This window comes from Phoca vitulina, unplaced genomic scaffold (assembly GCF_004348235.1).
Source record: "Phoca vitulina isolate PV1807 unplaced genomic scaffold, GSC_HSeal_1.0 scaffold14, whole genome shotgun sequence".
NCBI classification, from domain to species: Eukaryota; Metazoa; Chordata; class Mammalia; order Carnivora; family Phocidae; genus Phoca; species Phoca vitulina.
This window is the reverse complement of record NW_022589717.1, coordinates 19,244,692-19,258,048: the sequence shown is the minus strand read 5'-3', so window position 1 is coordinate 19,258,048 and position 13,357 is coordinate 19,244,692. Positions and strand designations below refer to the sequence as shown.

The window sequence follows — 13,357 nt, the reverse complement described above, 5'->3', positions numbered from 1 at the left end:
TATAATTTGGCTATTGTAAATAACACTGCAGTAAACATAGGGGTGCAAATATCCTTTGAATTAGTATTTTTTGCATTCTTTGGATAAATACCCAGTAGTGCAATTATTGGATTATAGGGTAGTTCTGTTTTAACTTTTTGAGGAAACTCTGTACTGTCTTCCATAGTAGCTGTACCATTTTACATTTCCACCAACAGTGTAAGAGGGTTCCTTTTTCTCCACATGCTCACCAACACTTGTTGTTTCTTGTCTTTTTTATTTTAGTCATCCTGACAGGTGTGAGGTGATATCTCATTGTGGTTTGATTTACATTTCCCTGATGATGAGTGATGTTGAGCATCTTTTCACATGTTAGCCATTTGTATGTCCTCTTTGGAGATATGTCTCTACATGTCTTCTGCCCATTTTTTAGTTGGATTATTTGTTTTTTTGGTGTTGAGTTGTATAAATTCTTTATATATTTAGGATACCAACCCTTAATTGGATATATCATTTGCAAATATCTTCTCCCATTCCACAGGTTGCCTTTCAGTTTTGTTGGTTGTTTCCTTTGTTGTGCAGAAGCTTTTTATTTTGATGTAGTCCCAATAGTTTATTTTTGCTTTTGTTTCTCTTGCCCCAGGAGACATATCCTGAAAGATATTGTTATGCCTGATGTAGGAGAATAATTTTTTTTCTAATAAGTGCATAGAGCTTTCCTGAAATGGATGGTGAATCAATTTCTTATTAGTTTGGCAATGTTTATTAGGTGTTCCTTGTCTGTGGACTTAAGATCAAAATAATTATTTTCTCCTCTTTTCTACTTTTAACAGAAACCAGGAGCTGAAAGAACTTGGTGAGCTGTCTCCACACTGGGACAATCTACGGAAAAATGTCCTTACTCACTGTGATCAAATGGTGAATATGTACCAAGATATTCTGACAGAACTTAGCAAGGAAACAGGTATGAAAGCAATAACTTTTTTACATATTCAAACTAAATTGTATTTCAGGTATGTTAGGTGAAAACAATAATACACATTGTTGTTATGGATATAGAAGAGCCAAAAAAATTTTTTATAAACTTTTTATATCTCATTCTACCATCTTGGCATGATAGACCATGAAGAAACAAATTGCACTATTTTACCTCATGGGATTATTATAAGAACAACTAAGAATTTTTTAAATTGAATTTCTGTAAAGAAAAGCAGCTTTATACAGGATATATTTTTTCTTTCTGAAATCCTTGTAACATTTTTCCGTGTCAAACACACTTTCAATATACATGCACACACACATTTATTATTCATTTACTATTAATGTTCAATTCTTTTCCTGCCTAGGGTCCTCTTTCAAATCAAGCAGCAGCAAAGGAGAGAAAACATTAGAATTTGTTCCGGTAAATCTGCATCTGCAAAGAATGCATGTACACAGCCCTCACTTGAAAGGTAGTGTATATAATATTCTTTTTTAAGTGGGCAAATTATGTTAGTGTGTACTTTTTTAAAAAGCTTGACTTGGCAGAATTTAAAATTTTAGAATTAGGTAAAGATCAAGATGAAACAATTAAAGTTGATCATGACCCTGAATACTACAAAAGGGGCTATAGTATTTTTGTTGCTGTGTTTCTGAACAATACTTTAAAAATGTGGCACCTGAATAGAGTTACAGGTGAATATGCACAGTAAGTGTTAACTTCCTTAAGTAGTATCATTGATGGCTGATAACCGTGCTAGTGTTTGAATTAAAAAAAAAAGAGAGAAAACCAAGACTTGTTCATTTTGTGCTTATCTTGAAAAATCAAAACCCAAAGATGGACTCATAGGCCATTTTTCTGACTTAGTGGTGACTATCAAGTCACCCCCTTCTCTATGAGAAGGGAATTTATCAGAAAAAAGGTGGTAGAGTATCTTACTGTACTTAGACGTGAGAAACATTTTTCAAGGAAAAGTGTATAGATTTTTTATAAACATACTTCAGTAAGGTTTATAGTGAATATCAGTGAATATCATATTGTATTCCTTGTCTCTCTACATAATTCCCTGCTATTTCTTAGTAAAGTATATTTTTAAAATGTTCTTCTCATCTCCCTTTTCCTTTAACTTATTGCTACATCAAATTTTGTGCATAAGTAGGGTGATTATCTGCCTCTATTCACATACAGCCAAAGTCCCATATTATGCTTTTTGTCCCGCATCGTTGTTAACAAAGCTCTTCACCTCTCTTTCCTCTCAAAAGTCTCTCCGTTTAATGATAAATGCTATGGTCATCCTACTAGTACCCATCTTCCTAGGGAGCCAAAAGTTACTTTAGATCACCCAGTCCTCCATAAGTGTATGGATATGCAAACATACACAGATACATCTAAAGACTCAGGCTAACACCCTATTTTGTAGCCATTGTCACAATATAGAGGTTCTAGGTTTTAAAAAGTTAAAATCTGTGTTCTGCTTTAGAATCATCTAAAGTTTTACAACCAGAAAAATTAACCATTTTTCTGAGTTTGTGCATACAATTTTGTATATACAACCAGCTAATGTGCAAGTTTAAGTGTAGTTATGTCATTCTGATGTATAATTTTAATACCTTTAGTAACCCTTATCAACTATCTGAAATTTTAACTTGGATCCTTTTCACCAAAAATTATGTCAATGAAAGAACTGAAATAGAAATGAGATGGATTGTCCCAAAGCATTTAGGAGATCTTCCTTGATTACTGAATATCTGTCAGTAGTTTGAATATAACATCTAATGGTTTTAAAAATCATCAAAACCAAAGTATCAACAGATAATAAAGAAGCTAAAGTAGTTAAAATCTGTCTGACAATCAATATAATTTTTTTTCTAATGACCAATATGAAATGACTTTAATGATAGAATAAAAAGTTTATATATTTTGGAGTGAAACAGAATTTCAGCTTTATCACTTTTTATATATGACCTTAATTCTGTTATTTAATCTTTCGAAGCAAGTTGTTGTCCTCCCAACTAAGTGAATTAGAATATGTAAAACACCTAGAATGAACAATAATAGCCATTACGATACAGGTAGCATTTGCCATCACTGGAACAAAATGGATCTTTCAATTTCGTCAGGGCTGTTAAAAGGAGAGAAGTGATCAGTTAAGAACCTATTAAGGGACAATGAAATCTTGAACCAAGAAGTACCCAAATTTAGAGAAAAGATGATTTAGAAATACATTTTGGAAAAATTATCACATGCAAGTACTTAATGACTGATAGACTGAAGAAATGAGAGAAGGCTAACTTCAGTACAGCCATGGATGGATAGCATATCATCAAACCAGATGGCTTGTTGGGGCCAAATTGATATGAATATATACTTAAATATGCATTCAAGTATTTGGCAATTATCCTAAAATACTTCCACCAAACAAAGAAAAATTACTTTCTAAGTGACCTCTTATTATACTTATTTCTTGAAAACAAAACAAAAACAGAAGCATTTGTGCTATTCTTTCCAAGATGCTATCTGAAAAATAGACTAGAGTGAGCCAGGATGAATACAATGTGTTTAGTTTCTATTTCTCCAGTTCGAAAGAGAGAAACTGGCAATGAAAGAAATTTAGAAAAGCAAACATAATTTTTCCTAATTAGTTTGGTTTAGGATATCTATCAGTTTCCTAAAGCTGCTGTGACATTACCACAAACTGGATGGCTTAAACAACAAAAATGTATTGTCTCACAATCTGGAGGCCAGAAGTCTGAAATCAAGGTGTCAGCAGAGGAGTGCTCCCTCTGAAACCTATAGGGGAATTCTTCCTCACCTCCACCTGGCTTCCGATAATTTGCTGGCAATCTTTAGTTTTCTTTGGTTTGTTGATGCATCGTACCAATCCTCCATCTTCACAGTATTCCCCTGTGCATCTTTACATCATCTCCTCTGTGTCTGTCTCTGTGTTCAAATTTCCCCCTTAAGGACACCACCATATTGAATTAGGACCTGTCCTACTGGCCCGATTTGAACTTGATTACATCTGTAAAGACCATATTTCCAAATAAGGTCATATTCTAGGATATCTTTCTTGGGGAGCATAAATCAACCCATAATAACAAGATATATAAAGGAATTTCTTCTTTGTGATGACAAATATCAAGTAGTATAAACAAAAGCAAAATTTTGATGTTACAGAACTAGGGTACAACTCTTAAACTAGAGGATTTTTGACATAGCACTTTTCAGAAAGACTTCTTCTTTTTGAAGATGTAAAGGAGAAAATGTGGGAAAAGACTAGATATCTTAATGGCCAAGAATTAATGCAAAGGTACTGAATTCTACTGCATGCTGATTTTTTCCCCAAGGTTATGTAAGTTATATATATATATGTGTGTGTGTGTGTGTATAAATATGTATATTGTATATATATAATTTTATATACATTATATATAATTTTATATACATTATATATGATATACATATCATATATATATTGAATATTAAGCTTCTATGTTTTAAAAATATTTATGATTTTATAATTAAGTTTAAAATTTATTATTTGAGATTGGAATTCAGATAAAGTAAGTGCTTATAGACTAGATCACCAACTATATGTTTTAATAGAAATTGAAAACTTGACTGAATTTTTGGGGTCCTGCCACTTATTTCTTAGACATTGACCAAGTTAATAACTTTTCTGAGCATTGGTTTTATTTGCAAAATAAAATGGTTAAAAGTTGTATATGGCAGTCAGTCAGATTTCTACTTACTTATATAACATGCATTCAGCACATTAAATGAATTGCAGTTAAATTTATTTAAGATCCATGGTTACTGATTTGAATGTTTAGCTGAATTACAGACAACATTTTACAAGGTAATGATGCAAGTAAGATTGGCCAAGCCTTGGTATTTCACTGGTGAGTTATTTGGATGTAGTCTAGATTTATTTTCATTCTTACCATTAGTAAATTACATCAATCCGCATTTGATTAATATGCTGCTATATTTGGAGAGGCAGCTTTGCAAATAATACGAGGCAGATTCACCAAATACAAGGCTAATATCTAGCTCTAGAAACAAGTAACTGAGCAGAACTAATGTTGTCATGTCTCATACTGACAAATGAAGTAATCTCCATCTAATGTCAGATGCCCCCAGACCCATTAAGTTAATTTTTCACCCTTACTCATTACTTAAATTAAATGCAACAAATACAATCCCAATAGAAATCTTAGACAGCACTGACAATAACAAAGACAAAACCCTGAATTTAAGAACACAATTTTCCACCTCAAATCTTATTTTCATAGAAAGTTAGTTATGAATATTATAAAATATGGGTTCTTATAATATTATGCTATGTTTACCTTATTTTATTTTATGTTATAGATATATAATAGCATATTATAATATATAGCAAAGAGAGAGAGACAGAGACGGAGAAAGATAGAAAGAAAGAGGAAAGAAAGAAAAGAAAGAAAAAACCTTCTACAGTATATCATCAAGCTATAGTGGAATCAGGTGCAACATAAGCCAGAATTTACTATGTAAGTATGGATGAGTCAGCTAACCCCTCTGCCCTTTAGTTTTCTGATCTCCACACTGAGGGAAGGAGCAAATGAGGAGCTGTTTAGAACTCCCTGATTTCTGTATCTTGAGTTTGGGTATATCACCTCATCAATGAAGTATAATTACTTTTAGATATGTTTCATGATGTTGCCAAATTGTTGTGACTATTTTGAAATAGATTTCCCTTAAAATTCCTTATTGTTTTGTGATTCATGTCAAAGTCATTTTGTGGGCCATTTTGAAGTCAGGGATTATGCTTAAATTGTTCCTTGAAATGAGATCAGCATGTCTACGTTTTTTTTTCATTAGCACTATTTTTATAGTTGTAGGAATTTTAAAAAAATCTTCTGGGAAAAAAAATAGACTTATTATCTCATATCTATTATTAAGTGGCTTTTTAAAGGCTATGAGGCAGCCCTATTATTAAATTTCAAACCAACCTAGTATCTTTAGCTTGATGAGATTCAACAACTTGAATTACACTCCCTCATTATGCTGTGTATGATGCCATTTTCACAAAGCCAAGGACAATTTTTGAGATATAAACAATCAAAAAAAGAAGACACACAGATTATATTATTTTAAGGAAGAAAAAAGGACCTCTGATTTTTTTTTTGCTCAAATTTTCTGTAAAATAAATGCCCACCTATATTTTTATAGTTATTTCTTAGTACCAAAAATCTGAAAGCTTTTATTCTATACAGTTAAGGACTGGATGTCATAAAGGTACAAAATTTAAACAGCAGGATAGAATGAGGAAAATTTTAAAATGAGACAAATATTACTGATCAGAATGTTATCTTAGAATTTTATTTTTTATTGATTATTTGTTTTGTTTTTGTATATGCTTACTCTTAGAGGAATACAATAAATTTCAGTTAATTCTAACTAAATTTTATTTTATTTTATTTTTTTTAAAGATTTTATTTATTTATTTGAGAGAGAGAGAGAGAGAGCACATGAGAGGGGGAGGGCCAGAGGGAGAAGCAGACTCCCCGCTGAGCAGGGAGCCCGATGCGGGACTCGATCCTGGGACTCCAGGATCATGACCTGAGCCGAAGGCAGTCGCTTAACCAACTGAGCCACCCAGGCGCCCCTCTAACTAAATTTTAAAAAGTACAATGCTCTAGCTAAGACTGAACATGGTACTTTAAGTGTATACCATTCTTCATTAACTAAACTAAGAGACCAGGAAATGAATCCCTTGCTGTACCTAGATCCGTCTACTATTTTTGTAGTAATTGCAAGTGGCATTCAAGGATGAAGGGGCCAAAGAGGTAAACCTAGCAGTTCCAATACTGTGATATTGTTAAATGATAATGATCAAATACCATTTGCAAAATACTAAGATTCCCAAGAGTTATAATTTTGTGATTTCCAGTAAGTGTGGTATTTAAAAATTTTAGTGATTAGTGTAAAGTGTGACAGAACCGATTTCAAAGTAAAGAAATATGTTCTTATTTTAGATCGTGTGACAAACCAAACTAACCTATAGCTGAAGAGCACAGCTGTTTTCTCTGGCTTAACTTCATGTAAACTCTGGGAATAACATTCAGCATATACTTTCTAATTGTTTCCTTCAGAGCCACTCTTTAATGATTGTGGCACCATTCCAATGTGGGGATAGGGGTTTCCCCACACCATCAGTTCTCCAACGTGCCAAGATGCCAACTGAGTGTCCCAAGTTTCAACTCAATTCTGACATTATCTACCTGGAAATAGCATCAGATTCCATGGGCTAAGGGCTCTGTCCCACAAGACTGCCCTCCACTTCAGATGCCAGTCGAAAGTCCAGGTTGTTACCTGGACTTTTGACCATCTGGCTATAAATCAAAAGTTCCCCCCTCCTTGGGTTCAATTAATTTGGTAGACCTATTCACAGAACTCAGAAAAACATTTTATTTACAAGGTTACTGGTTTATTATAAAAGGATGTAACTCAGGAACAGCCAGGCAGAAGAGATGCACAGAGCCAGGGGGAAGAGATGCACAGAGCAAGGCATGAGGAAAGTACGCAGAACTTCCGTGCTCTCTGAACACCTCTCTCCCAGCACCTCCACGTGTTCACCAACGCAGAAGCTCCCCAAACCTAGTCTTTTGGTTTTGTTTCTTTTGTTTTTTGAGATTTCATTACATAGGCACGATTGATTAAATAATTGGCCATTGGGGATTGAACTCAATTTCCAGCTCTTTTCCCCTTCCAGGTGGCTGGGTAGAGAGGAGGAATAGAAAATTCCAAACCTCTAATCACTTGATTGGATACACTGGCAACCAGGCCCTCCTTAGGTGAGGTCCAAAAGTCACTTCATTAACATAAGAAAAGACATCTTTAAAGCTCTCAACACAGGAAATTCCAAGGGTTTTAGGACCACTGCCAGAAAAGGGAATTTCCTCTTGTTGTTAAGCAACAAAAATTCAGCTGAGTGGGCGCCTGGGTGGCTCAGTTGGTTAAGCGACTGCCTTTGGCTCTCAGGTCATGATCCTGGAGTCCCGGGATCGAGTCCCACATCGGGCTCCCTGCTCAGCAGGGAGTCTGCTTCTCCCTCTGACCCTCCTCCCTCTCATGCTCTCTGTCTCTCATTCTCTCTCTCGCAAATAAATAAAATCTTAAAAAAAAAAAAAATTCAGCTGAGTAATTTAAAAGTTCAAATTGGCTTTATTGAATGATTCATGAATCAGGCAGCATCCCACCTAACAAATAAAAGAGAGCTCTATAGAGCTGCAGAAAAGGAACGATTTTTAAACGTAGGAAGTGGGAAAAAAGGAAATTATTGGCAAAGGAATCCGTTGTTTTAGGCAAAGTCATCCTCCTAAGGGGAATGGAAGGAAGCTTTTAGTAAATTTCCTAGTGCTGACCAAGAAATTCTATATTGACTGGTTAAAGGTTACATTCCTGGGAGGCTGAAACTGCAGTTAGGTTAAGTATTAAGCTTTGGTTTGCTGATGTGGGTGCTTTGACATAAGTGACTATTTTGAGCCTCTGGCTTTCTTTTTTTACATTATAAATCACAATATCACAGTTATCAATGTTTAAAAATTAACACTTCAAAGCAACTTTTTGAAGATCTCAAGTGTACGAAGGTGAAGGTTACATAAGCCTAAATTCTTTGAGCCTTTACAAAATATGTACTTATAGATCCCAGCTTTTTGAGGAGTGGTTCTGATCAAGGTAGATAGAATCAAAAGGCAACAAAGAAAAATGAGAGAGGCAAGAGAGACCATATTTGCTCTTTCAACATCCAGACATAAACCCTACTTATTGTCTCTACAGAGAAAGCCTCTTGATATTAATGGAATATCAAGGTTGGCTTGCGAGGTGGGGAAATGGGAGAAATGGCTTCTGGAATATAGATAAAGTATTCAGTTCTGCTAGCTGTGCTGAAACACAACAATACTACTTTTTACTTGCCTATTTGAAATGTATTCTATGAAGTTCAAAAGTAAAGAATATTTGGGAAACTGTTCTATGTTTTAGCTCCTGGTAACTTCACTCTTGAGAACATATAACTATGTTGAGAAATTGGCTCCCTTTCTGTTCTTATTTTTTTCAAATGCTGATTGTTGTGCTACTAATTATTTGTAAGTTTTCCCTAGAATTTCATATTCCCAATCTGCTTCATTGCTAACTTCCTTTTACTATATTGTTTAAAATGATAAATGGTAAATAAAATTATTAAAATGATAATTTAATTAAAATAATGGGAAATAAAGGATCTGATCTAAGTAAACATTAGATATAATTATAAGGCTAAATTTAAAAAAAGAATACAAACACTACTTTTGTTAGTAAATTTTCTTCTTACAGAGGTATCAGTTAACAATTCTGAAACTATTTTATTTGTATACTATGGTTAACCAAATATGTAAATATGCAAATAGGGAGAGTCAAGTTTCTCAATGTCAGAGAAAGAAGTTAGAAATAAAGAAGTAAGGAAGGCTAGAAGGAATCTTGTAATGCTGAACTGAAGTCAGAGGTAACAATATGGAGTCATGGGTTTGTTGTTGTTAATATAGAAAGATAAATACAGGTGTGTGTGTGTGTGTGTGTACAAGTTAGTATGCATATACATGCATATACTTCATACCTCTGGCACTGAAAAGATTGAAAGCAGTAACAATGAGCATAACTACCCCCAGTATTTGATTTCTTTTTTTTCAAGAAAATATTTTATTTATTTATTTATTTATTTATTTATTTATTTGTTTGAGAGATTGAGAGCACTAGCAAGAGAAGAGCAGAGGGACAAGCAGACTCCCCACTGAGTGCTGAGCAGGTTGCTGATCTAGATCTCAGGTACCCTGAGATCATGACACTTACCTGACGGAGCCACCTAAATGCCCCCAGCATTTGATTTCTAAACACCATTCTCCAGTAAAAAAAGCTAGGGTTCTTTGGAAAACTGGTTGATTCTAGAGCTGAGGCAGGGAAAATATAAGATCAGTCTAGAGTATCTAGTGGCTCTAGAAAGTAAGGAAGTGCTCAAGAAACAACAATGATGACAACAAATGAGGAGGGTGACATATATAAATAACACAAGATCCAACTGAAGGAGTTCCCAATGGACAAAGCTAGAACAACTTGAACATAAAGATGGTGTTAGATCATAAACCAAGGAACAAAATACCCATGAGTCCATATTGATGTTAATAAATAACTGAGTGGCTTAGTCAGTTTCTAAGTTTTCCCTAGAATTTCATATTCCCAATCTGCTTCATTGCTAACTTCCTTTTACTATATTGTTTAAAATGATAGTGGCTTAGTCAGTTAAGCGGCCAGCTCTTGATTTCAGCTCAGATCATGATCTCGGGGTCCTGGGATTGAGCCCCGTGTGGGGCTCCACACTCAGCAGGGAGTCTGCTTAAGGATTCTCTCTCCCTCTCCCTCTGCCCCAGCCCCCTATGCTCTCTCTCTCTAAAATGAATAAATAAATCTTTAAAAATAAATAGATAGATAACTGAATATATAACATAAAGGAGAAAGATCAACTATTCTTCCCAAAAGTATTCCAATTAATAAATGTGAAAGGAATGAGGGAAATGGAAAATCACCATTCAACCACAGCAGTAATAATTGCCACAGGCAAGATATATCAATAGATGCTAAAATTAGTGGGCACAAGTCTAAAAAGAAACAGGATATTGCATTGTGTTAAAATATGTCTCTCTAAATCTTTAGTGACTTTACAGTGAAGAATCAACTGTAGGTAGTGGCAGTCATCACTTTGACCAATGCATCAAGGTTAACATCAAGTAATATATATCAATTTAACATACTTCCTGTTATAACGCACTGAGAAGGGCATATCGTCTCCATAGTATCCTACTCAATAGTGCAGAACTTCAGTCTAATTATGAGAAAACATAAGACAAACCCAAATTGAGGGACACTCTACAAAATAACTGACCAGTACTCTTCAAAAGTGTCACAGTCAAAAATGAAAGACTGAGAAACTGTCATAGATTGGAGGAGACTACATGACAGTGACATGAAATGTGGAATTCTAGACTGGATCCTGAAAGAACAAAGGGTATTAGTGGAAAAACTAATCCTAACATTATCTACTTTATTTAATGGTATAGTACAATATTAATTTCTTAGTTTTGATAATCTATGACTATGTGAGATACTAACATAGAGAGCTTGAGTGAAGGGTATACAGAACTCTGTTCTAACTTTGCAACAACTCTGGAAATCCAAAATTATCTCAAAACTAAAAATTTGCAGGAGTATTTAAATAATAAATATGTTTTTGTGTTTTAATAAAAAATTATATATATTTTCAGGTATATAACATGATATTTTGCCATATATATACATAGTGAATGATGACTATAGCTAAGCTAATTTACATATTCATCTCCTCACAGTTACTGGGTTCTTTTGTTTTATATGTGGTGAGACATTTTTAAAGGAATTCTGTATTTCTTCCTGTTTTAGACACTATATTAAAACTTAATTCAAATTTAAAAAATAAAAATAAAAAATAAAACTGAATTTAAATTTTATAGAAACATCGATAGCAATTTAGTCAAGATACCTCAGACAAGTAGAATCATGCATTATTTGTCTTTCTGTGGCTTATTTCACTTGATACCTTCAAGGATTATCCATATTGTCGCATATTACAGAAGTTCCTTCTTTTTTAAAGCTGAATAGCATCCCATTATACCTATACAGCACCCACTGATGGACATTTAGGTTGCTTCCATATCTTGCCTATTATGAGTAGTGCTTACATGAACATAGAAGTGCTTATATCTCTCTGAGATCCTGATTTCAGTTCTTTTGTATAAATGCCCAGAACTGAGATTATTGAACCATGATAGTTCTACACTGTGCAAGGATTTCAGTTTGTCCACATTGTGGCTAACACTCACTCACTGTCTTTTGTGTTTCTTGATAGTAGCCATTTTTACAGGTGTGAGATGGTATCTCATTGTAGTTTTGATTTGCATTTTTCTGATGATTAATAACCTTTAACATTTTTTTATATGCCCGTTGGCCATTTGTATGTCTTCTTTGGCAAAATGTCTATTTAAGCCTTTAGCCCATTTTTTAGTCAGGTTATTAATTGTTTTACTATGGAGTTGTAGGAGTTCCTTATATATTTTGGAGATTAACTTCTCATCAGATTTATGGTTTGCCAGTATTTTCTCCTCTTCTATATGTTGCCTTTTTAGTCTATTGTTTCTTTACCTATGCAGAAGCTTTTTAGTTTGACATAGTCCTGCTTGTTTTTGTTGCTTATACTTTTAGCGTCATATCTACGAAACCACTGTAAAGACCAATTATCATAAGACTTTCCCTCTATGTTTTTTTCTAGGGGTTTTACACTTTTAGGTCTTATGTCTAAGTCTTTAATCCATTTTGAGTTGATTTTTGTGCATACTATAGGACAAGGGTCTAATTTCATTCTTTTGCATGTGAATAATCATAAATTCTCTTTGTTCTTTTATGTAATATGGTCCATGAATGGATATGTATTCATCCCCATCCCATGGAGATTATATATATATATATGTATATATATATATACACACACATATATATATATATATTTATATATATGTATATATATACACACACACACACACACATACACATATATATAATACACACACACACACACATATATATTTCAGATTCCAATATATTTTTTTCTGGATAGTGTATATACATTTTTTTATTTTTTCAATTAAGAATAATCCTTATATGATCTAAAAAGACATATAAGACAAACTGAATTGAGCCTCAGAATATTTGTTTATTTATTGACATTTATTGAACACCTACAACTTGGATGAGCTCATAAACAGAAAATAGAATGGAAACAAGTAAAAGTCAGAACTCTGGATATGAAAGAACTTGTTAATAACTTGGAAGTTCTTTATTATAGTTGGATTCAAGAAACACACACGCCTTCATTTAGATTTAAAAATAATCAGCTCTTTATTATGAAGAGTGGACAATATTTGAGCAACTTGCTTCTCTTCCTTTACCTGCTGCTTCCAAGTTTCATGGTTCCTTCATAGGTGACTAGAATTCCCCTGAGCAGAGTGGATGAACAAAGAGAAAATTTCTGCTCCTAGAAAGTAGCTTTGGAAAATGCTGAAACTATAGGTGAATTGAAGAGACAGATTCACTAGAAAGCTAGTGCAACTTAAGTTTGGGGCTTTTCCTGTGAATGGGCCTCTTACAAGATCCTGCAAGGGGCCTTAGCAACTTGTTTGTGGTCAGGTGTTTTGCAAATTTTACAAAAGTAAGCTTAATCCTCCATCAGTTAAGACTGTTCTCTCTTTCTACTCAGATTTCCCCTTCCCTCATTATTCACCTCTTGCTAGGTGA

The 13,357-nt window shown here is 33.9% G+C and overlaps 1 protein-coding gene across 8 annotated transcripts in view; it reads left to right on the top strand.

Moving 5' to 3' along the window:
* The window catches only part of INPP4B (inositol polyphosphate-4-phosphatase type II B), a 797,414-nt gene that overhangs the window by 623,598 nt on the left and 160,459 nt on the right, over window positions 1-13,357 (top strand). For all 8 annotated transcript variants that reach the window (XM_032412907.1, XM_032412905.1, XM_032412906.1 and 5 more), the window contains 2 exons: window positions 813-943; window positions 1,326-1,430. In XM_032412907.1, coding sequence (XP_032268798.1) covers window positions 813-943; window positions 1,326-1,430 — 236 coding nt within the window. The remainder of the gene's footprint in view (window positions 1-812; window positions 944-1,325; window positions 1,431-13,357) is intronic.